The 25,303-nt window shown below is 42.1% G+C and overlaps 2 protein-coding genes across 4 annotated transcripts in view; one reads left to right on the top strand and one right to left on the bottom strand.

The window, feature by feature from the left end:
* Positions 1-15,460, top strand: part of LOC308144626 (sodium bicarbonate cotransporter 3-like) — a 33,239-nt gene extending 17,779 nt beyond the window's left edge. Inside the window, 20 exon segments of the mRNA XM_080515793.1 lie at positions 2,545-2,621; positions 3,446-3,603; positions 3,859-3,946; positions 4,124-4,270; positions 4,600-4,706; positions 5,969-6,143; positions 6,791-6,924; positions 7,008-7,253; positions 7,414-7,519; positions 7,807-7,968; positions 8,379-8,492; positions 8,597-8,758; positions 9,568-9,819; positions 10,051-10,119; positions 10,346-10,519; positions 10,595-10,732; positions 10,986-11,098; positions 11,994-12,110; positions 13,278-13,329; positions 13,332-15,460. Of these exon segments, the coding sequence (XP_080371919.1) occupies positions 2,545-2,621; positions 3,446-3,603; positions 3,859-3,946; positions 4,124-4,270; positions 4,600-4,706; positions 5,969-6,143; positions 6,791-6,924; positions 7,008-7,253; positions 7,414-7,519; positions 7,807-7,968; positions 8,379-8,492; positions 8,597-8,758; positions 9,568-9,819; positions 10,051-10,119; positions 10,346-10,519; positions 10,595-10,732; positions 10,986-11,098; positions 11,994-12,110; positions 13,278-13,329; positions 13,332-13,604 (2,864 nt within the window). The 3' untranslated portion in view covers positions 13,605-15,460.
* Positions 15,461-17,003: 1,543 nt separating this feature from the next.
* Positions 17,004-23,568, bottom strand: LOC308144519 (homocysteine-responsive endoplasmic reticulum-resident ubiquitin-like domain member 2 protein). 3 transcript variants are annotated; one of them, XM_080515644.1, is made up of 9 exons: positions 23,473-23,568; positions 22,787-23,055; positions 21,265-21,342; positions 20,528-20,641; positions 20,253-20,377; positions 19,594-19,707; positions 19,214-19,501; positions 18,310-18,424; positions 17,004-18,055 (listed from the first exon to the last, which is right to left on the bottom strand). In XM_080515644.1, the coding sequence occupies exons 2-9, from the start codon at positions 22,931-22,933 to the stop codon at positions 17,888-17,890; spliced, it is 1,149 nt and encodes a 382-aa protein (XP_080371770.1). In that variant the 5' UTR covers positions 22,934-23,055; positions 23,473-23,568; the 3' UTR covers positions 17,004-17,887. The 3 variants fall into 3 exon arrangements, with proteins under 3 accessions (XP_080371770.1, XP_080371771.1, XP_080371772.1); XM_080515645.1 differs by having other exon boundaries at positions 23,529-23,558; XM_080515646.1 differs by lacking the exon at positions 21,265-21,342.
* Between the last annotated feature and the right edge of the window lie 1,735 nt (positions 23,569-25,303).

Raw genomic sequence — 25,303 nt, 5'->3', positions numbered from 1 at the left:
TTAGATGTCCTTACTCCTTACAATGAATGTCTTCAGGATGACATACGATGCAAATCGTAATCCTTTTTCAGCCATCAATTCTTACCCTTAGGTGATGCTTCCATTTTGAGCGCACGCAGATATAAATGTCATCCAAACTTGTGCTTTTCTCATGGCATCATTTGGCACTCATTCTCTTCCCCATCATCAATTCTTAAAATAAAACATTCTTTTACCCGATTAAGAGTGTAGTGAGGACAATGTGCACCAGCAGCATGACCAAAAATAAGCCTGAGACCGGGCTTGGTGTGTCGGTGCTGTACGCACAGTACTGTCACACTGCCACCGACGGTGACTTTTTGTTCTTCCCTAATCAAGCCGTGTGAGTATATTATTAGAAGCTGCGTGCGTGCGTGTCTGTGGGTCTGTTTATTTCACTTGGGGAGTGGCTTGGTTTCAAAGTAGGGGTGGTTCCAATCAGAGCTCACTTGGCGGGAGCTGAAGTTGAAAGGTTGGCTCGTTCTTATTTTAGCTTCTGTAATTGCATCCGCCTCCAGGAACATACATAACGTAAAGAGGAAAGCATATTGAGTTATGTGTTGCGTGATTTCAGAGAAGGGTTTTAAATGATTAAAACATCCAATTTTTGCGGGTACCAATGTCCTCATAATTTGCCATTTAGTGTACCGGTAATTTATTAGTTGCAAATAAAAATCAGCAATCACATAAGGATATAAGAATAAAAAGGATAATGATCATACCAGGTTATCATAAGCTATTTTTCATATATTCATGCCATGGCTATAATGCTGTGTGTATCACAACTAATTGGAGCAGACAAGGGTCACATGCGGCACCACCCCCTATAATTTGAGTATCGTGATCATTTTAAGCTCATTTGAATCAGATATCGGTTAAACTAATTCCAAATTACGGAGTTTATTAAATATAAAAGAAATATAATCCAACTTATTGTTATTTGATCAAGAGCAACAATGAAATTAGTGTTTCAACTGTTAACTGCAGGGTAGTTATAGTTATCTGTGAGTTATTTATCATCATAAGGACTGGTTTTGATTGGTTTTGTGAAATTGAGGCCCTTTCAAGATAATTGCATATGAATACATATTGGAATTCCTGTCATCATTCTTCTCCCTCTATTTGGTGAATTAGCATACCAGTTCCACATATAAGTTTAAAAAAAAAAAAAGGTCTAATTTAATCTATCGATGCTACTCTTTTGCATATGAATGCAGTAGTACTGTGACGCCACTGTATGAAAGGCTGGTATGGGGGAGCATTCCATGGCTTAGCCTTCCTGAATGAAGTGTGTTGGCAGCGACAACATAAGATAATCCCTCCTCTATTCTGGGTATGTGAGCATTCGCGCTCCTGTTCAGCAGTCACAGCCCCCCAGTGCTCACTGGGGTCACTCTGGGGTGCAGTTCAAGGGTATGAGTTTGTGGCCAAATCCCGGGCTGGCAGAAATGTTACATTTTGGTTTGTATTATTTTTTTGCAGTAGTGCTATGCACTTGAGTACCTTTAAGTCTGTTATTCATTACATTAAGTTCGATTGATCAGAAAATAAGGAAAACCTGGTAAAAGAAGTGTTCTTTCAGAATTTCCGAGGATAGTGTGCAAATGCTATCCTTTGATTCAAATGCATTGCTCCCTCATCTCATCTCCTTCTTTCATGTCAGCTCGAGTGCTAGCGTTTCCTGTATCTGGTATGGCTCAAATCACACAAGCAATGTTGAAAGTGTGCAGCCAGTGCAGCCAAACACAGACGTTTCAAACACTTGAAGGTGCTGAAGCCTGAGGAAAGCTGAACTGTCAGGAAAACCAAGCACATCCACTCACCTTTACCTCAAGCTGACATTAATTCAAGCTAAACAGGACCGATTTAACCAGCAGAGCAACGAGCTTGATAGACAGGCAGCAATCTGGAACAGTGCGGTGTGAAATGTATCATTACAGAATTGCAGCTCTGTAACAAATCACATCCAGCAAGTAATGGTTTTGGTGAGAGAAGCTATTTCACTTGTAGCTGAAAATGAAATGTCACCATCACGCTGTGGAATTATAGGTTTTGCCTTTTATAAATCCCAAAAAGAGGTTTTCGAGCAACCCTTAATCAATTGTACCTATAGTTTTCATTTGTGCAAGTATATATTTGGTTAAATTTTGAGGGAATGTTTCAAATGTAGACATGTATAGGATAAAGTTCTTTATTTGGAAGAACATTTGATTTGTAGTACCAATCCCTAGAACCTAACCCTAACCCACCATTAAGTATACACGTTTTGAGTACTGTTAAAACAAATGAAGAATCCACAATACACACATTACCTGACTTTTGATGTCTAGTTTAGGTTATGTCCGACTTCTCTCAATAAATATTCAAATAGAAAGAAAATTAAACTGATAGAGATATAGAGGTATAGTACTTCACAAATGCATTTTTATGTTCTTTTCCTGTCAGGCCTTCCCAAGTACTTACCACATTGTCCATCACTGCTTTTTTTTCCCCCACCCCTTTTCCTTCCTCTTTTCTCTCTCCCAGGACCACTGGTGTCGCAAAACTCTCTCCCAAACAATCTGGATGGCAACAAGCCAGAGAGGAGGCCGTCCAAAGTTGGGGTCAGTAGAGAAAGCAGCAGTGTCGACTTCAGCAAGGTAACCCAATCACAGTACTGAGCACAGAAAACGTCCATCATGGTGGAATTGCCCATGATCAAGTGGCCCAGTGTTTTTTTTTTTCCACTTCTGCTGTTTCTGGACTGTCACGGACATTTCAGTGCTGAAAACAGTGAGAGCAAACATCACATACTACATGAGCCCTTTTTTTTCTGGGCCTATGTAAGGAACATTCTTTCATCATTGCTGCATCTATGAACTAAGAATCGATCATTAAAGTAAAAAAAAAAGAAAAGAAAAAAAGTGGTATTATGTAACTACTTTTTTTACTTTTTCAAATCCACCTCTGTTGCATGGCTTTTGTCCACGACTTCATCCATTAAATAAAATGACACACCACGCCACGAGTGGTTACCATTACACAACCATCCATTACTGGATGCCAAAAAAATAAGGTGCAGTGTTTATATGAGTCACTTCATACTAAAGAGGACTGGAGGAGCACTCTTTTCTTTGCAGGAATAAAGAAAAAAATGGTTCCCCGCTCTGATCAGTGTCTATTTTAAGAATTTAAATGAAGAAATGAATCACGACATGGGACAGTCTTTGCTCAGTACTATGTAGTTGTTAATGCTGTTGCCATCTCCCATTCATTAACGACCTGCTGTCATACATTACATGTTCATGTCTTCCTGTCTTCTTGCATGTCTATCTTGCTTCCAGTGCCCACGATACCATATATCCTCTTTGTCTACCCTTTTCCTCCATTGTTGGTGTTATTCGGCATGTTTTCAGATTTGGCCTTTTTTTTTTTTTGCTGATTTCAGGTTGACATGAATTTCATGAAGAAGATTCCTCCAGGTGCTGAAGCTTCCAATGTGCTGGTGGGAGAAGTGGACTTCCTGGAGAAACCTATAATTGCTTTTGTACGACTGTCGCCTGCAGTCCTCATCACGGGTCTCACTGAGGTGCCTGTGCCCACGAGGTACAACGGATCATATCTTAACTCAGACATTTAGTTCTGAAATGACATTTTTAACAAAAGCCTCCCACTTGGATAAATTATTACACCTGTGCGGCGATATGAAAACAACTGACAGAGTAAATGGTAGAAGCATCAACTGTGTGAGACTAAGATTGTTTGGGGATACTGACGGTAGTTTATCCTCATTTTCCACGACTAAAGTAATAAGACCAAAAGCCATCAGTATTTTTTAACGATTGTGTGTCATCTTCAAAGGTTTCTTTTTCTGCTGCTGGGCCCTCACGGTAAAGGACCGCAGTACCATGAAATTGGTCGATCCATGGCTACACTAATGACCGATGAGGTGAGATGAGTGTTTTACCTTGAGTAGTTCTGAAACTTTTCTAAAAAAAAACTATCGATCCACGGTTCAATCTTTGATCCAGACTCATGTTTTGAGAGTAAAAGTAATTGGACATTACAGGAAACAATTAAGTGTGTGATTATAGAGAAATAACTCCTATCAACATTTAATATCTAGATTTTCCATGATGTGGCGTACAAGGCAAAAGACCGAATTGATCTACTCTCTGGGATAGACGAGTTCCTTGATCAGGTGACCGTCTTGCCTCCTGGAGAATGGGATCCCACCATTCGGATTGAGCCCCCCAAGAATGTTCCCTCACAGGTCAGTGTTTGACCAATCGAAGATAACAGAGTTTACATAGTTAACAATGCATGCAAGGTATCACGTTTTTGTTTAAAGCTGCAAAATAAAACAGACATCTGTCTGCCACACTAACTGATATTAACTTTATCAGATTTGACTTACTGGATTGAAATCTGGTCCAGTAACTGTACATGTGATGATTACCTCCTCTTCAAGGACTTTTCTGTCTGTGTGATTCTGGATTGCACCTTTAATTGTATGCAGTTATAATCATGTTGAATGTTTAAGGATACTGAAATGCAAATCACTACATGGTATGAATAAATCCAAATGCCCTTGACCTGCAGATGAAGAGGAAGAGACCATCCCATCCTAATGGCAGTGCGTCTCCTGCTGGAGAGCTGGAAAAAGAAGAGGAACATCATGTCGGGCCTGAGCTGCAGAGGACTGGAAGGTCGAGTACAGTACATTTATGGCACTTGCTTCTTTTCTTTTAAACAACTCTTTCACTACTTTATCTCAGCGAGGTATGTCAGCAGCATGTCGTACTTCACATTTGACTGCAAAATCAAAATAATTGATATGAGAAGATGAGATTATCTAATGTATTTTCCCCTTAACTTCAAGTTGCTATATTACTTGATATAGAAGGAAATATAAAGTTGAAGTTTTGAATTGGGCTTTTGGATGTTCCTCACATATCATTAAAATAAAGAGGAAAATTTCCAAAATATGGAAATTGCTAGAGCCAATCACAGTTGACTCGTGCAAAGACAGGGTACATCGTGGAACTGTCGCCAATGTTCTGAATTGTGGGAGAAAACTGCAGGACCCAGGTTGAATTTCACGGGAAAAACATGCAAATTGAGGGCATGTCCCAAGTTTTCCAAGTTTAACCTAGACATAAACTGGGGACTGTCTTGTTATGAGTCCAGAGCTGACCACTGCTCTGCTCTTAAATGTGGACATTTATGGATAAGTGATGCTGTGTCTCTAGAGCCCAGACCAAACACTGAAGAGACTGTTTATTTGAAACCTCGGGTACACGCAAACACACAGCACAACTATTAGAAGCAACTGCAGTATTTACAGTTTCACTCACCTCTTCACAGCCGACATGAAAGGCCTATGTTATGAGGGAGTTCGGAAAGCGATCAAAAAAACATTATCTATAAGAAAAATACAGCAGGGGTGGTGGAGGCAAGCACTTGAGTTAGGGGGAGAGAAAACAGCTCTCCCAGCAGTGCCATTGGGCAGGTGTCAGTAGAAAGAGAAGAAAACGCGAGGTGAGAAATGGATTTCAAAAATAGAATCCCTCAAAGGCAAAGTAAAATGAGGTAGACACACAGACTCACTGAGGCTAAGTGAGTCACACATCTTTTCCAATGATATAAATGAAAACCAACCTTGTCCTCTCTTAAAGTAATTTGTTCTCTCGCAGTAAGATCAACCATAGAATGAAAATTGCATTATAATTACAATATGAATGGTTGATAATTTGCTTGGTTAAATATAATAAAGGATTTTAGCCATAGTAATTCACTTTGTTTTATATTTTACTACTACTTAGTGATAATAAATCAGGTGAGTTCACCATTCTCATAGCCTTTACCTAACATGCTTATGTTTATATGAATATTTTCACAGTGGTTTAGTTTTCTTGGAGATTGTGCATCTCCACTTGAAACAATGAACTCTTCTTCTCTCAACTTTCAGGATTTTTGGAGGTCTGATTATGGACATTAAGCGGAAGGCTCCATTCTACTGGAGTGACATTAGGGACTCATTCAGTCTGCAGTGTCTCGCCTCAATCCTCTTCTTGTACTGTGCCTGCATGTCCCCGGTCATCACATTCGGAGGTCTGCTTGGAGAAGCTACAAAAGGCAACATTGTGAGTCCCGAAGCTCAAACCGAAAACTTCAACTAAAACTCAGCTTTTGTGTATTTCATAGAAACGGGGGCAAAGAAAGTCCCGATCCTGTCGACCAGAGAAGCAGCTTCATGAACATTATTTTAATACGCTGTATTTTGTAAGGAGAGGAATGTGAATGCGTATAAAGACATGCATTAGATTGGTGCTATTGCTCTATTGTAGAAAACAAGATAAACATGTGGTGCCATAAGTGCCATTGTTCCTTATTGTGCATTGCTTACCACAAGTGGCATCTCTGTGTATTTACTCACTATCTCCATCTGCTTCTCTCTGCCTTCGATCCAGATGTCCTTACTAGGCCAGGGACTGTTGGCACAGTCATAGTCTGTGTGTGATGTGACTAAATAAACTCAGCCAGCAACGGCTACGCACAGATATGCTTCGGGAAAAGCCATCTGGGTGGAAACATTTGAAACGTTTATTTAGCCTCTCAAACGCAGTTCAGAGTGTCTGTTGTAATCAAAACTCTCCGTGTTCTGGCCGAGGGTCTCCTCTGTCTGTTTTTCCTCCAGCCTTTCCTTCTCTCTCCTCCTTTGTGTGGTTTTGCCTTTCCAGGGCACCCGTTTTTTATTCCCTCTCTCCATCCCTCTCCCCCGTCTCTATAGAGCGCCATAGAGTCTCTGTTTGGAGCGTCACTAACAGGAGTGGCGTACTCACTCTTTGCAGGCCAGCCCCTCACTATACTCGGCAGCACAGGGCCCGTATTAGTGTTTGAGAAAATCCTATTCAAATTTTGCACGTAAGTTGAAATTAGCCCTGGTGTACTGTACTTGTGCGTACTTCCTGTTCTGCCGGATGTGATCTATGATTCTTCTTTCCCAGTGACTACCACCTGTCCTACCTGTCGCTGCGGACCAGCATTGGTCTGTGGACGGCCTTCCTGTGTCTCGTCCTGGTGGCCACGGATGCCAGCTCATTGGTCTGCTACATCACTCGCTTCACAGAGGAGGCTTTCGCGGCGCTCATCTGCATCATCTTCATCTACGAGGCTCTGGAGAAGCTCTTTCACCTGGGAGAACACTACCCAGTCAACATGCACAACAGCTTGGACAACCTCACCCTTTATTCGTGAGCACTCAGATCAGGGTTACTCGGTTTGGGTGCCTTTTTTTTTTTTTTTGTAGTTTGCATGATCTTTCTGATTGCATGTGGGTTTGATATAGCAGTTTCCTCCTGCAGTCAACGTGAAATCAATGTGCACACTCTGCTTTGTGTTTCTTGTTCCCAGATGTCAATGCACCCCACCAGCCAATGTTTCAACTCAACTTCTGCAGCACTGGAACAAAACAGGCTACAGCGAAGACTCCATTCAATGGAGCGAGCTCAATGTTTCGGTGAGACTAGCAGACAGTGACATCTAGTGTAACAGGTAGTAATTACAGCTACAATCAGATTTGCAGGACATCAAGTAAATTTAATTAACCAGCCAATACTATATTTTGAACAAGAATCCCCATAGATTTAATAATTTATACAGAATTAGGCCTAAACATGGAATCCAATAGCTGCAGTGCCTCCATTGTTGACTAAGCTGTCATCTGTACAAACAGCGATAATAGTCAATTTCTTCTAATTAAAACCTCCATTACTGAAATATAATTACATCCTTTTTATTCTACAGATGTGTAAAGTCCTCCAAGGCGAATTTGTGGGTTCAGCCTGCGGTCATCACGGACCCTATATCCCAGACGTCCTCTTTTGGTCAATCATCCTCTTCTTCACCACCTTTTTTCTGTCTTCATTCCTAAAGCAGTTCAAAACAGAAAGATACTTTCCCACCAAGGTAAGATTTTTAGATTATATCAGGTACTTCTTGTTTACAGAAAATCCATACATCTCAAATATCTGGTAGTGTATGGAGACACATGCGCGTGTGGCCAGATCCAGCCAAAACCTCCTCATACTGTGTAAATATTTACATTGCATCAGTCATTAACATTCAGCAGTGCCCCTTTTGCTGAATGACAAGCTCTTGCATCCTCCTGCACAGTCCCAGCTAGTCAGTTATCACTGTGTGTAGGCAGGTGTTACTGTATTGTACTGTTGACCGAAGTGTAATATTACTTTGGTGTATTTTATTTATGACCAATGGTAAGAATATTGTAGTAGTGAGCAGCTTTTATTACTGATCCGGTATAGGAATACATTTAATAAGGGGTGACAAGTCTCGTGTGTTTTGTGTGTGTTGCCCAGGTGCGCTCAACTATTAGTGACTTTGCTGTATTCATAACCATCATGATCATGGTGTTGGTGGACTATCTGATGGGAATCCCTTCTCCTAAACTGAACGTTCCTGATCGCTTTGAGGTATTCCTCTAATTCATTGTGTTACTGTTAAGGTGACAATGCCAAATTAATCTCAAGTGTTTTCGGTTGTTTACGCAGTATGGTGATAATTTGTTTTTCTGCAGCCGACTTCAAAGAATCGAGGCTGGCTGATGGACCCATTGGGGGACAATCCCTGGTGGACGCTGCTGGTGGCAGCACTTCCTGCCCTGCTCTGCACCATCCTGATCTTTATGGATCAGCAGATCACTGCAGTCATCATTAACCGCAAAGAGCACAAACTTAAGGTCAGGCCCCACTGTGGAAATGGAGATGTGTTTTATGTTGCGGCTAATCTTATTTTCCGTCATTGTTTAGGAAGTGATGCATTATTAATGTATGGGTAGTTTAATATATTATCTGCTGAAACAAAATTTGAGATCCAATGTGAGAAGAACAAAACATAATTTCAACATTATGCCAGTTGTCAGGATGTCTTCTTATGGTAAATACGGAGAAATGTCCAAAGATCATTTCCTCCAGTTTTGACTTATATGTTTGGATTTAAATAAATCAAAAATTATAACTAATACTTTAAGTTCTCAAAAGTGGTCACCACATTGTTTCTCTTCAGATTAACTGAAGCAAAGCTTGCCCACTTTTTGGGGCACACTCTTTCTGCTGGCCTGCATATTTTTACTAAATCACTCACACAGGAAGGCTTTGGTGCTAATGCCGCTTCATTGTGCAATAAAGCAGCTTGGCTGTCTGTCTTGGGTTTGTCCACTTCTCCTACATCAAATTAATTAGTTACAATAATTTTTGTATTACTATTTTTTTCATAGTTTGTATTTTCCGACACTGTCCCAGGTCATCTTGTCGGCCTGATTTTCACCGTCTGACTGGCCGATTTCGGCCTGAAGGGCCCTATTCTAAACAACACAACCACTGTAACTCTCATCTTCCGCCAGTCCTCACACTTCCTATTTGTCATCCTTATTTATGGTAGAAGCCAACGTATCCTCTGCTGGGGTGGTTTCATGCTTTACTGGTGTAATTTTAAAATGGGCTCTCAGACTCTCAGACTGATTTGGCTCTTTTCGCTGTTCATTTACAGAAAGGCTGTGGTTATCACCTGGACTTGCTGCTTGTGTCCTTAATGCTGGGGGTGTGTTCCATGATGGGCCTGCCGTGGTTTGTGGCTGCTACCGTCCTCTCCATCTCCCACGTCAACAGCCTGAAGGTGGAGTCTGGCTGCTCCGCACCAGGAGAGCAGCCCAAGTTTCTGGGCATCCGAGAGCAGCGGGTCACTGGATTCATGATCTTTGTTCTTATGGGTTGTTCCGTTTTCATGACGTCCGTGCTCAAGGTGAGACGGGATCATTTCAGTCGTCACTGAGAGAAGAGTTATTTTGTCCTTCATTCGTTGATGCTGTAAATCTGTGATGTACATATCCGTGCAATGGATTACTGTGATTCCAAGAAAACAGATGAACGTATCCGTCAGCATTTGTTACCAGTCCTATACTCATAAAACATCCTAACGTTGTGCATTTCTGTACTCATTTCCTAATTTAAACTGCTGTGATTCTCCCAACAGTTCATTCCCATGCCCGTCCTGTATGGGGTCTTCCTCTACATGGGTGTCTCATCCCTCAAAGGCATTCAAGTAAGCCTCCGGTCTGCCCGTCTTTGAAGATAATCATCTCTTTTATTGAAATGAGCTGCGACTGATGATAAATTTGCCTCCTGCGGTTACAATCCTTTGATGGAAATTCAATATCTTTATGAGCTTTTCCTTTCCTAAATAATGTATTACATTTCTCCTCTCAGCCTTCCTCCTGCCTTTTATTCATGTAACTTTTTTTTTTTTTAACTCTCCCTTCTGTCTGCAGTTCTTTGATAGAATCAAACTGTTTGGCATGCCCTCCAAGCACCAGCCTGACCTGATCTACTTACGCTACGTGCCGCTGTGGAAAGTTCACATCTTCACCTCGGTGCAGCTCACTTGTTTGGTTCTGCTCTGGGTCATCAAGGCCTCCGCCGCCGCCGTGGTGTTTCCCATGATGGTAATGACTGTCATTTGATTTTGAAGCTGGACGGAGGTCTGGAATTATATGTTTTTCCTTCATCTCTGTCTTCAGGTCCTGGCGCTGGTGTTTATCCGAAAGCTTCTGGACTTGATCTTTACGAAGAGGGAGCTGAGTTGGCTCGACGACTTGATGCCAGAGAGCAAAAAGAAGAAAGAGGACGACAACAAGAAAAAAGCACGTGAAAAGCTGGTAGAGATTATTACATTTTCTTTACACTTTGTAATTAAAGTGTTCAGAGATTTTACCTGCTGTGATCATTGTAGTTTTTACAATAGCTGTGAGTCTACTTCAGACGGGCTTCGTGTCTGATTTTAAAACCTGCAAAAGTTTAACCTTGTGCTCAAATCAGCCAATCATAGATCATGACTGTCAACCAACAAAATGCCGTCATTGCAGTTACTGCTGCTTTGTGACGGATAATTTCAACCCCATGTCCCTCCAGGAAAAAGAGACCAGACTGCATGAGGACGAGGAGGAGGAGGAGGAAATGGGGCTGAAGGTGGACTTTGAAGATTCAAACCTTCTCAACATCCCAGTGAAAACACTCTCAGGGAGGTGCGTGTTGCGGCCAGTAAAGCACATTTAGATGAAATGCAGAAGTAGATGGTAAACATTCAGTGAAGTGTGAAGAGTATCCTTTGTCATAGTGTATCACACAAAAGCCTACTGAACATCATTACACTTTTTACATTTTTAGTTACAGTCTGGAGGCAAAACATTTAAATTTTACTTCCTAAAATTCCTTATGAACCCAAGTAAATGTAAATAACCTCGAAAAGATCCTAAACGTCCCTGATTGAAGCCTTCGATAGCAGATCCAGAGCCTTGAAAGCAAATGTAGATGTAAATAATCATGTTGTCATGTACAACTTTGCCACTGGTGGTCAGATTTGTGTTATTATGTCCATCTTGAACAGATCATACAGAATAGGAGTAGTGACCCACAGCCTCCCCATGGAAGAAGAGGTAGCAGGGCGTGTGTCTGATGCCAAACATCTGACCCACATGGCTGCAGATTAACTCAAATCACTGACACTCAGACAGTTACTGCATGGCCGGAGATCTCACTCATTAGCTCATCAAAATAACTGGCTCCTAAAGCACACCGCTTCATATGACGTTTTTCTTTATTTAGAATTTTATGATAAGATGTTTTTCTTGTTGAAGTAATTGTATTCTCATCCTACTAACAACGTCAGCACAATCCACTCAGCAAATACGTAAAAGTGCCCAAATAACACGACACACATTAACGTGGAGCATTCTTTTTTTGTGTCTGGTCAGCCGTTCTGTGCCGTCGATTTGTTTTAATCTCCGATGTACGTGCACGCTTGTGTCTGCTCGTTTTGAACTGTCCTGCACTGAACCTCTCCCACGATTTGACGTCTCCATGCCTGTCTTCTCTTTGTGTTTATGTTTGTGTGTGTGTGTTTTGCATTTTGGCATGTAGTTCTGATTCTGACCCCTTGGTTGTAAATATCTCTGATGAAATGGCCAAAACCGCAGTGTGGAAAGCAGTGAACTCGAGCGCAGAGTCTTGTGTCCAACCTGTGAAGAGTAGTGGAAGGTAGCTATGCCTTCTCCTGGAGCCTTCCAGAGCCTTCCCTCGTATCCGAATGCACAATAACATCATCTTTATGTTTGTTAATCACAGCACAGAAATACTGTTGCACAGTCAGGAAACAGGTTGAGGATAGAGTACTTGCAAACTGCTTGGGGGATTCAAAAGTCTGACGTACTAAATCATCAGGATGATGCTCTTTAAAAGCCCAGTGAGAATAAAGACTTCATTGTTCAGTGGAGAACAAAAAAAAAAAGAGTAAAGTGTTGAGCCGTTTTTGCTACAGAGCCATAACTACAATTTTAAGTCTTTTTGAAAATATTTGGTACTTGTTTTTAGTCATCTATTCACATTTTCACACACAGTACTGTGCAAAACTCCACACTGCCGAGTCAAAGTACATCAAGCACATTGCAATTGGTTGTATGTTCTGATTAAATGTAAGACAAGCCACAGTTATTGTTCATTAGTCCTGTTTTGTTGTTTTTAAGGGGATTTAGATTCACCACACTTTAACTGCATCCACAAAGGCTGGTGCATGTTATCAAAAAAAACCACACGACTCTGTAACAGCAGTGAGTGAATAACAGAAGCAGGATGGTGACTGGATGAACAGTGTGGTCAGGCTGCTGTGGCAGATCAGTGGGTTGATTGGTGAAATGAGGAGCAGATGGAATGCCCGGCATCTAAATCAGTGCACCTGCTTACACTCAGCTCACCCAGACCTGGAGGGGGGGGAAAAAACACGCAGAGAGAAAAATCAATACAAGTCATCTGAGAACTGTTGGCATGGCCTCGACAGAGCCCCGATCGAATACATCAAACTTGTCAAAAGTGAAGAATTTGTAAAAAAAAAATCTAACGATCTGTCTCCCCAGCTTCTTTATTGCTATATCTACTTAAACATTGTGGCTGGCTGGATTGATCGAGGATTAACACAGGAAGTCCAGTCTATGAAACTTTTGCACTGTACTGTATGTTGACAGTTTTTCCCACCACGGCTCAGTGTTTAGCCGCTATAATAATGTTAGTGTGCTTATTAGTGTCAGTAAAGCAGCACGAGCGCTCCATTACAAAGTCACACATCTACAGACACGCTCCACCCTCACCACCTTCACGAACCGATGCGAGCTCTCACCCCCGTCTCTCTCTGTCTTTTCTCCCCCCAAACAGCCAGGAAAAGGTGGCATGTGTTAGAGTGGACATCAGCCCGGACACACCCGGCAGAAGCTCCACCGCCGAGACCTTCCTGTGATCGAACCAGGAGAACGGAGGCCTCCGCTGCCGACACCTCCACCCCCCCCCCCCGCAAACCCTTTTGCCCACGCTGCCGATGAGCGCCGTCTCAGTGGGAACGAGGACGCTAAAGCGGAGCAGTGCAACCCGTCTACAGAACTCCCTCCTTCAGGGCAGGAAGACCACCTCCCTCCCTCCGCTTGCAAGTCCTCATTCACTCAAAGATTTGAAAGTCCGACATGTGTGCAGCGCACGCACAGATGATGCACTGATGAGCATACGTGTCCAAGCAATGAAGGAATTCTGCTTTTTACTGCCCACCGATTCTGTCGATCTTGCAATTTTCTTTTCACCTGTTTAAACCACAGATGCCAAAGGAAGGGGTCTCACTGGTGGGGATCTGAGACTGTGAGCTGATTGTTTCTTTTATGTCTTTGTTTAATTTGATCTCAATTTGAAAGTTTAGATTCTTTGCAGGTTTTTACTCGGAGTTGTCCTGCACTGTTGTTTTGTTTTGGGGTTTTTTTCTTTCTATGTATTTCAGGTCTATTCGGACCGTTCTCTACAAAACACCAGCTTCAAAACTCATTTGATGAAAGCCATTCAGGTACCGCCAGTGTCAGATATTTTATATTGGCTCTCGCATAGTAAACGACACAAAACCGGTACGCTCAAAGCACCACACTACTACTGCATACATCGTTGTTGAATTTGCTTACGATTTGCCTCTCCCGCCTCCGGGGGAAACACTCAGTGTTGATATTGCTGCTCAAAAGTTGGTCAGTTGTTTTCACTGTAATCGTCACTGTTCGTAGTGAATGTGATCTTAGAGGAAAAACATTCATTATATGTGGATTGTGCTGTTTTCATTTCAAATATAGCAGAAATCCTACTTTAGAGGCCATATGAAGTCTGTACTGTACAGTAAGCACTTTGCCATTATATAGTTTCTTACTGAAAATAAATTATAGTGTGTTAATATAAAGTTGTTGTTTTTTTTTCTCCTCTTCCCACAGTATTTAGAGAGCTGTTGTTCAAAAGTAAGTTTTAACATCTCAGGAGTCAAAAATGATTCTGTGATGCTGTGGTCACTTTGTCACAAGGCAGAGATAATTAACTGTCCACTGTATTTCTCTCATCGCTGACATCACAACTATTTTAATAAATGCTGTAAATCATAAATTATAGTAAAAAGGTGCATACGATGGAAAAGAGAATATTTGTACCCCCCAGTTAGTTGCACCTGATTTTATACTGCGTGTTTATTGTTAATAACTGTGTGTGTGAGTGTGGTGTAAAAGATTTGTTTATCTACCGTGTATATCGTTGCAAATCATTTTATGCAAAATATTTCTACTGTATATGTAAAAAAAAACTATTATATCCTAGGATTTTGTTCTTATTTTGCTAAGTGCAGTCCTGTTTTAGCAATAAGTATCCTATACTGTGCAACCGTACGGACACCTGAAACTTAAATATTATTCAGGCAAAGAGTCATTCGTGTAACGATCTGGGTGTCGTGTTTCTTGGATTCTGTCTGTGTGTAGCTGCAGCGTCTGTGCGGACAATAGCTTAATGTGCCTTGTTGGAGCTCTTTATGTGTATGTCTTGTACCGATGATTCATGTGTTCAGACCAGATGTACAGGTACACACGCTGGCACAGGAATGCCAAAGACAGACCATCTTTGTTTTGTGTGTTTTTTTTTTTTTTTTTTACCACCACCCCCCCTCCAGAGTGCACTCAGTGCTCCGGCGGCTGAGGCTCACTTCTGTTGTAGTGTTACTCCTCGTCTGTGTGCCAGTCGTAGCCTGAGCACTCGAAAAACTATTTATCTTCAATCTACAAACGCAACCCCTTGATCCTGTGTGCGTGGGCGTCACTGCTCGAGTATTTGCTCCTCGACATAAAATCTCTAAGAAATATTGAGGGGATGTTTTTTTTCTTTAATGAAGTATTGTGATATAAACGTCCAAAACTTCTAAAAAAGAAAAAATTTAATTCCCAACATATTTGTCAATTAATATTGACATTAACTTATGAATAAAGCATTTCTTTATAGTGACCACCCACTAAAAAAATATTGAATATTTTTGGTCTTACTTTATGAAAAAAAAGAAAGACTTCAGCAACATAAAGCAGTTTCTGGCCTCCTCTCTGATCCATAGATAACTTAAAGTGAAGCACACAATATCTTGTCGTTTGCTTGAATGATGACTCCTCTGTCATGACTGATTGTTGCAAAGCAATAAAAGTGAATACATGGTGATTCTCTACTGTCTTCATTTCATTAAAATCAGAGGTTGGAAAACAGTTGTGGGAGTTGATCTCTCGCCAAGGTAAAAAATGTGCTGAAGATACCTTAATTTTAATGGTTGTGTGTTCATGTGTCCCTAATATTAAAATACAGTAGTTAGTATAATTTTAACAAGCAATTGTTGCCCCTGAAACGGAGTGTTTTCTTGAAGAAAGAGGAGTAAAATATTAATAAGACATGATATTCTGAGCCAGTGGCTACAGTTCACAGTCTAGCCTGGAGATGGCAGCAGAGATCTATACCACAACCTGCTTCACCAACACACACACCGACCTGCAGGTGGCGCTGTAAAGGACTAGATTTCAAGGTTTACGTGGTGCGGTTTTTCCTTTCTCATCAGAGGGAAGCTCACAGATGGACAAACGACAGGACTCATCTACATACTGGAAGCAGGGAGACAACCAGGCACAGCTGGCAACACTCCAGGGTAACATGTTGGAGAGCGAGAGCAACAAGACAGTATCCACTCATCCCAGACATGAAGGCAGAATAGACTTTAAATGTGCTGAAGCATAAACTAAAATAGAATACACAAGAAAGCACTGGGATTTGAAACCGTGTTTCACGGGTTTATATACAGTCCCAAGCTTTGTTGATCACAGTTATATTATGACAACGGTGTTTAGAAGTAGAATTAAAGTTTTCAGCAGGCAGATTTTAAAGCCAGATATGCGCTCAAACTTAAAATAAAGACATACATTGTGACAGAGTACAATGGTCTTCATGAAACTATAAAGCTATTTGCGTGAAGAGGACAAACTGTGTATGTCATTTTAATCAAGGTGAGTGTTTGGAAGTCTGACCTGCATTACTGAGTTTATTTCAGGATACAAGTTTGCTCTTGTATCTACAGGCCAGTAGAGATGCTTGGTAATAGAAGGAAGGGCAAGTGAACAAATAAGCAATTCAAACTTCATGAGGATAACTCGAATTTACTTTTATGCACAAGAAAACAAAAATCACATTAAAACATGTGGTGATGGCTGCTGTTATCATTTGGATTTAATTCCGTCGATTCTCTTAATTGCTCAGGATTTTTCAGCAGCATGAGTACAAAAGATGTTTCACCACTGCCTTATGTCAGTGTGGTCTTAGCGCAGACTAAATGCTAATTTGATCCCAGGAAATCTCTGTTGTGCGAGTGGATTTAGTGGAAGTGCTGAAGTAATGACATCTAAGCTGATTTACCACAAGTATTAATTTTGTGACTAATTCAACGTAAAGAGACAACTGAATGTCTTCAAGTGTGTTTTATCAGTGACACATACAGTATTTGCAACGGACAAAATGTCAACAACACATGGAAGACCAAAGCAATAGACTCAGGAATGAAAGAAAACGACCATAAAACATTGCAATGAACATACTTTTAATATGAACATCATTATTAGTACACAACATGTTAAATGTAACAGCAGCAGTGCTTTTCAGAGACTTTCAGAGGTGTAGTTCGTCCTACCTGCCCTCTGCATCCCAGCGCTTCATCGAACTGTGGATTTATTTCATCAACCGCCAGCTTCAGTCCCAATGACGGTAATATTCTGTTAATGGTGACAAAGACCAGTGACTCTACATCAGTCAGCTCTTTGACACGGTCTGAAGGATTAGTTGTACATCGATTCACTTGTGAAGAAAAGAAAAAAAAAAAAAAAGATCACACGTCAGTAGCCAGCAATCACTTGAGCACAGTACAAACATTACACTGTTCATCAACTGTTTATCAACTCTCGGGGCAAAATTACTCATAGACTGGATTTAAACGCTGCATGTTTCACATTATCTTGATTGAATGTCATCTTCTGGATTAAAGTGGCTTTTTAAAAATGTTTTGTTTTGAAATGAACCACCAAAAACAAAAAAAAACAAAAAAGTCATTACAATTCAAGCAAAAGTATTCCAACAAATATTTCAGCCTCTTAAAGAGAAAACAATGAATTCGGGTTTGACTTGACTGTTTCCATGTTCACCGTCCTTCTACACTGCGGTTCATCTTCATCTCATATGACAGCTTGAATTCTTCTGGAAGAAGAAGAAAGAAAAACAAAACCCTCCATATAAAACAACCTGCGTTTCTTTTTTTTTCTTCAGGTTTAGACGAGTCTTTTGTGTTCCAGCTCAGAGTTTGATACACTGAGCGGACCTACTGGGGAAACCATAACACTGCGGGAGGGACGCCGGCGCTCCTCTTGAGAGAAACGACGTGCTGTGGTGGAGGAACGCGGCGGCGGCGCTCAGTTGGCAGCGTTGGGAGGCCCCTCCGGGATCAGCGACATGAAGAAGGTGATGATGAAGGACCACGTGGACGACAGGAAGCCCGCTTGAGGGCCGCTGTTCGGATCCTCCGCTGCTTCCTCGCCGCTTTCTCCTTCGTCGTCGGAGCCATCGTCCATCGCTCCGTCCTGCAACGGCGACATTGCGGAGAGAGAGAGAGAGAGAATCCATCTTAATACAGTTCTCAGAATTTGTGAGACATGTCACTTTTTTGGAAAATATCATGAAGAATCTTTGTATAGCGTAATCAACGACTGGGACTACGATTCCCTCGTCGCAGCTTTCTGTACCGCCGTCACACTGCAACTACGTTCAGGTCCAATACGTCGAAACTCGGGTAACTACAACCCGCCAGTCTGATCCGGCTGGGAGCAGCAGTTACCATTTCTTGTAGGTCGTGGTTCTGCAGTTCTCCCTCCATGTCGTCCTGATTGGCTCGGTCTCCTGGAAGCTGGAGCTCGTTCTCCAGGTTGAAGGGAAACCAGCCGGCCTGGTGCCTGAAGAGAGACGGGAGGGGAAAAAAAAACAACGAACATTGTCAAAGACTTGGCAAAAAAATGATCACAATCATCATTAAAACACAGTGATGCTCTAAATGAGGCTTTGGATTTTTTTCAGATTCTGTAACTGAAGTCTCCTTCAAATGTCGAACACCAATCATTCAACAGAAGAGCAAAGAAAAGCAGATCTGTAGTAGTGAGGTACTCTAAACTCATCTGTCTATCACGGAATAAACAAACCCTAAAAGACTAATCTTCGGTTGGCTGCTTTATCTCATCTTCTTCTTGTACAGTTGTATCAGTGCCGATCAGCTCAGGAGGCGAAAAATCCCCCCAATCAGAAAAGCAATTGACTGCCGAGACTTTCCTTTTATTCATGATTGATTCTAATGACATCCAATTTTCCCCAAAGTAAATCGTTTCTCCAGGGTATTGTCAAAAAGGCATAATGAAAGAGACTTTGGATGCGTTTACAAAAAAAGAAAGAAAGAAAAGCAAGTAATTCAAGGGTCATTTGAGCCCCGGCGATCACAGCAGAGCCTATATGAGAAAAGATGATTGTTTTTTCATTTTGCTTTATCAAAATTAAAGCTGAAATAACCTTTCCATTTAGACGGGGAAGCCATTACAACATGACTTCTTATTCTCTCAAGTGAAACATTCTGCTGTTTGGTTTCTAAATCGGTACATTAGAAGGAGCAATATTGTGGCAAACAGACATTTTGTATTATACGGACTGCGTGTCGAGGTAGAGGCCGTCCCAGAATCAGGGTGGGGCGGACTCACAGGTAGAGCACCAGCATGGCCATCATCACCATGACGAAGCGGCTAAAGGACGAGTAGAAGTAGACTATGCTGAGCAATATGGCGGCGCGGGAGAAGGTGTACACCCAGTCCAGCCAGTCCCGGTTCAGCTCCTCCTCGTTCAGGATCTCCCCTCCCTGGGCGTTCATCTGGACCTCCGGGTTGCCGTGGCGACCCACCTGCGGCCGCTGGCTCAGGGGGTCGGGCTGGTTGGGCTGAGCCGCGGCCTGTTCCGGCCGGAGCTGCTGAGCCGAGGCGGCCAGCAACTGACTGCATGCGGAAAGGAACAGAAGCCACGAGAATGTAGTTATTCTACTTCAACTCCAGTCGGCGGAGATGGAAGGAAGGACATGGCGACTCACTAATGCATGTAGTACTGCCTGGCGTACAGCTGCTGCCACCACATGAACGTCATGGGGCTGTAATAAGCAGGGGTGGTTGCAGGGGGCGTCGGCTGAGCGGAGTATTGATTCCAGCTGGAAAAGAGACAAGGTCGTTATCAAAACCGTGACATCGGATTCGACACAGGTCAGCGCTATCGCCTCACAGCAAAAAAAATACCATCCCTCTCTCTGCTTTTAGGTTTTATGCACCAATTATTTGAGTTTGAGCCGTCCTGCAGTTTTCAGGGAGTTTGTTTCAGAGTCATCCTGCATGAGATCTTTACTTTCTAAGCCAATTCTTACCTTGCCTTTTATAATTGCTTTGGCAACTGCACATTTATTGAAGCCTTTTGATTTTCATTGTTGAAATAAAGCTGCCCTGCCTTACAGATCACCACGCCATCTGCAATAACCATCATCGGACGTGCAAGTGCGTGTATACGTGCAATACTATCCCAACATGACACCAACTCCTTTTTGCCATACAAGATGTGTGTGAAGCCAAAATTAAAGTGGAAAGAAAATGTCAGGAGCACTCCTTTTAATCATCTGAATTGTGAATTCATAGACGGGATAAATGTCTTTCTCAGCATGTTTTTTTTTTTCCTGAAGAAAGTTTCACCACAGAAACAGCTTGCCTGTGTATAACCTGTGGATACATCTGGTGGTACGGGTACGGTACGGCTCGCTGTCGAAGTCCATCGGCGCCCTCGACTGGAGACGACCGGCCGTCCGGACGGGGGCTGCCGGAGCTCTGAGGCGCCTGTCGTCAAAAAAGTTGTGAAGAAAAAACGACGCGACGCTGGTTAATCCTCCGGGCGGCGCACATCACAGCAGTTGAGACGGATGATGAAAGGAGATGCGGCGGTGATGAAACACAAAGCAAGGTGCGAGGAGGACGCGGACGACCCACCGTGGGACTGGCTGCGCTCTCCTGGGGCTTGTTACTGCAGCTGCGGGGGGGCTTTGGGGAGCTGGGAGGGGTTCGTGAGGCACACACCAGATGGAGCATATGGTACTCGTCCTGCTGTAGAAGCCAAAAGACGGCTCATTAGTGGACGCTTGCACGTTCCACACGGCCAACACAAAAAACTGTTCGATATACTTGGAAAGATTTCATAATAATGTTAACTACGAATAATAAAGCACAGCCAAAATGTGCTAAACTAAAAACTTGAGAAACAAAACATGAAATCATGTGTTTCAACAGAGACCGGAGCTTTAGAATCAGGGTTTTAAATACTTGCAAACAAAGACCAACATGCTAAAAACAATCAACAGTCACCTGAGTGTCTCCAATGATCATACAGCCACTGGACATAGTTGTTAAAACTGTTCAGGAGCTTTTAAATGCTGCATCTGACATGATTTGGATGTCGTGAGCACGGCGGGAACGTTACAAGAAAGTGACATGAGCTGGAGTGAAACCAGCACAGCAGGAGATCTTGTGCGGGAAAATATATTGACAGACTGGAAGCTGTGCTGTGTAGAAAACTGTAAGTATGAAGGAAACGTCTGAGCCATTTGGAGAGGTTTACACCACGAAGTGTGTGTGAGCGCACCGTCGCTGGTTTTGTCTCGGGTTTGGATCGACGTGTTATTCAGCTTATTATTCCAATAAATACTCACTGAAGTGATGTGGAAACATACCTTCCTGAGCACGTCTTTCAAGGTGAAGTGATCCAAAAGCAGCTTTCCAGAATATACCAGCCTCTGGTCTTTGGAGCTCTAAAAATATAATGGCGTAACGACCATGAGGTCAACAATGGCAAGGGTGTCGGACACTTGATTCAACATGGAGTGAAGATGATAGGATTTGTATCAGAAATGTGTTCATACTTCCAGCCTTGGAAACACTGAAGTGTAAATGTTGGCTATGAGTGCTGCATCAGAAGGCAGACTCCCTGTGTGACGGAGTAATGAGGATGGGATCGTAGCAACCTCAGTCAGGATAAGTAGGTCTTAACTGTGGATTTAGCTGAAAGCAAACGAGGTCAGAGTGTGTCCTCTTACGTTCACGTTCACAGTACAGCCATTCAAGATTTTAGACATCGTTTTCAAACCTGGACTGACCCGCAACGCAAAATCTTTTTGGTCTGAACTCAAGTTGCCTCGCTGGTAAATGTGTCACTAACACAACAGCCATCCTTGGTGGGGTGGCGTGACAGCTTTACCAGGGAGCAGTTTGTCCCCGAGTGTTCGCAATGTTTACACTGATTGCATCAGAATAAGCACCAGGGGAAGAAAAGGAAAGTCAGATTAGAGGCACAATACAACCAGAGTCTTAATGCCTTCCATTCACTGTGACGTCAAATCTGTAGATTTCAAGGCTCTTTTCAGCAACAACAAATTTGAAAACTCCACTTCTTTCACTTCACAGTACACATCAAGGTTAATGATCCATGACATTCACTTGCGGTGTGCATCACAAGGGGGGATTCAGCAGAATCCTCACAGAGGAAGTACTGTGACAGAAAAGCATTTTTCTGTGTCTGGATGTAGTCATGCATCAATGGAGTCCACAGTAAAATCCTTTTTCTTATCCACTAGTCCCGAGTTAACAGAACTTCATGTTATGTACCAACATAAAGGTGTTTGTACGCTTTAAGCTGAATAAATGAAGAATTTGAGTTACGCGTGTGCTGCATTAGGAGGAATGCGTTTTTACTCCATGTAATATGTAAATAGATGAGGTGAAGGCATCCCTAATCAAAGGAACGAAGGTATCCCAAATTAAAAGAAATATATATAACTATATACTGTATATTTTCAACTAGCTCATGATGATGTTTAGTATTTAAGAACACTGATAGTTTGTCACAGGTGCTAGAAAAATACTTCCCACTGACTTGAAGACAATGTATGTGGGGGTCTTTGTAACTACATGGGCCAAACAATATCATCTCTTTAAATCGAGACGTTTTTAAAGTCCCCTCGCTTTTTCACCCATAATTTACTCCCATGCGTTTATGTTTTTGTACGCTTGAATGTCTCAAACTACAGGGAGCAAAAGAAAAGAAAACCTTCAACGAGTTGATGGATCAGATTTTGTGTGAAACAAAAGTGTATGGCAGAAGAAAGGGAAAATGTAGAAATGTGGATAGTAGCTTTATTTGGATTTGTCGGGTCGCATACAACAATAGTTTTGGCCAGATCAGAGTGAGATACTCACTGGTTTACTGGGATACACATCAGACAGGTGGGCTTTGAGTTTCTCCACGGTCCAGTTTTGGCAGCAGTTGATCGTCTGGTCATCGTACTTCTGGTTGGGAGCCCTGATGACCAGGGTGACAGGACCGTTCACAACACCTTGATCCATGACTCAAAACCATTTGTCTTCACTGGACGACAGAGACAGCACCGAGTGTCCTGGATTCACTCCCAATACTCTTCCACCATCCCCATGAGATAATCATGTAGGTTCATCCAAACTGAGCACAGCTGGAAAAGAAAATCAAGGCAGGAGGTTTTTAGGGACCACGTCAACATGTCACTGTCACAACAATAACACCAATGTAACGACACATTGTTATCGGAAAGCGCCTTGCGTTTCGACTTCCATTACAATTACGTAGTTATGGCATCACAGCGACTCGTTCTTCACGTCCTCGTAAAGCTGATAATAAGCGACTCGTATGCGGTCAAATAACATTCACTCATAAACAAAGTCGGATTGGTTCTCGGGGATCTTTAACTGGCTAGGCTAACGTTAGCTCCAGAGGCTTTTCTGCTCCAAATAACGATCAAGTCACGCGTAACAAGGCAGCACCTCGAATACTTAGGAAGCGGAAATAAATCGACCTCGCTGCGAAAAGTTGTTGATGTTAGATTAAGCAGGGAAAGCAGTGTTTTACCCACCTTATCCCCCCCACCAACTGTGACGGACTCTACCTCTAACTCACAGCCCTGCTAACCTGTGTGCTGTTCTTCGCCGGATTTTCAGCAGGCCGTCCACAACAAACAGTTCCGTTCATTACTGCCATCAAGTGGACACATATGTTCATTACAACCACTATAAGACAATACTATAATCAGCCATCTGAAAAATAGTATTTCAAGAAGTAGAAAATTCCAGAGGAAATTTTGTGCACCTGCCTCTCACTACCGACATATTTTGAGCTCAGCGTCTCCATGGCAAAGGACACTGATCTCTTTTGATCTCCTCCATGAGGTGCCTCTCGCGTCCACTTTGTATGGGAACCTTTTTACAATTTTTTGCAAATCATTCAGAAACTTATCTAAATAGCTAACAAAAAAGCATAGCATCCTATTCCCAAAGTTCCACGTGTTTTGATATGCTTTTTGCGCCCTTGCTCCCAATGGTGTGGGACTGGATACGTGCAGAAAAAAACTGCAGAAAAATAATACATTTAAAGAGCCACTTAAGAGAGTGGCCGAACACAAAGAGGGTGGAGCACATTTCACCGGAGCTTCAATCTCTGCACTGACTGCTTGTGTGACACAAGGTGGACTTCAAAAATCTAAAATTTTGTCCATCAAGCTTTGAATGGTCACCGGCCTAAATACATCTCAGACTTTTTAGTATAGAATATGAAAATTCCAGACACTCGAGGTCCTCAGGAAGAGCTTAACTCGGTTTTCCCGAGAAAAAAAAAGATTTAATTCCATATGAACCACAACTCAACAATGTCCATAATGTGCAACAGAGCTCATTTGTAAACGGAAATCCATATATTTAAATAAGCATAAATGTTTGTAGATAAATGAAATTATATGTGTATGAATGAAATATAGAAAGGGGTGGAAATCAGTCAACTTAAATTGGTCAAACTCATTGATGAAATGATCAGATGTGTAATGATTACGACAGTCGAAGAGATTCACGTTGACTGCCATCTGCTGGCGGAAGAGTATAAAACACTGTTTTGTAAATCATTTAAATAAAAATGGATACATAAGGGTAACTGAATTTGCAACTGATTCCAGTATGAAACATGGTTTAAATGACCTTCACCAACTGTAAATGGAAAAATTCAATGATTATTTAGAATTTGGCTTTCAGGCCACTGCAAAATAGGAACATGGGCCAAATGTTGGCTAACTGTTGCCTTTCTGTGGTGCAAACAATGCAATAAGAAAGTATGTATACAGCCATGATAAAAAAAACAAATAAATATGCACCCAAACACACAGAAAAATTGACAGATTCGTGCAAATGGTTTCAGGTTATTGCTTTTGTTATGATATGAGAGGGTGAAAAAGGGAAATTCAGGAGAGCAAGTAAAAGTTCATGTGGCTGTGAAAACCCTGCAGCACATTTATGTTTCCATTGAGAAACTGGCAGTGCAGCATACAGCCAGACTAAAGGCCATGTACTGATCATTGCAACAGGCAAAGTTGATTGAGATCTTTGTTACGCATACAAAGAGAAATACCGACACTCCAACCTCTCTCATCCATTCAATGCCCCTCATCCAGGGATGGGCAGAGGGGCATTACGAGGCTCAAGGCCCCGCTCGGGGACCCACACTGACCAGCCCCCCCCCCCCCCCCCCCCCGTTCACAAACCTACCACTCTGCTACTAGGTCAGGGCAGATGAATCATTGGAAATAGGAAATAAATATGTGCAAACGGAAAGCGTTCAGACAACAGCTTTGTGTTAAAACCCCGAGAACCTAAGCTGGCAGATTGCGACCTTCATTTATAGACGGAGAATAAATGTCCTCT

Source organism: Blennius ocellaris (genome assembly GCF_963422515.1).
Source record: "Blennius ocellaris genome assembly, chromosome: 20".
NCBI classification, from domain to species: Eukaryota; Metazoa; Chordata; class Actinopteri; order Blenniiformes; family Blenniidae; genus Blennius; species Blennius ocellaris.
The sequence above is the reverse complement of the archived record's forward strand: the minus strand, read 5'-3'. Positions and strand labels throughout refer to the sequence as shown.

What these genes read in the sequence shown, in the direction of transcription:
- LOC308144519 (XM_080515644.1), bottom strand. Translation starts at nt 22,933, where the DNA reads ATGGATCAAGGTGTTGTGAACGGTCCTGTCACCCTGGTCATCAGGGCT. An exon ending in AGAGCGCAGCCAGTCCCACG is followed by an intron (nt 20,378 to 20,527) that starts GTGGGTCGTCCG and finishes TTTTGACGACAG; the next exon opens with GCGCCTCAGAGCTCCGGCAG. An exon ending in AGGCAGTACTACATGCATTA is followed by an intron (nt 19,502 to 19,593) that starts GTGAGTCGCCAT and finishes TTCCGCATGCAG; the next exon opens with TCAGTTGCTGGCCGCCTCGG.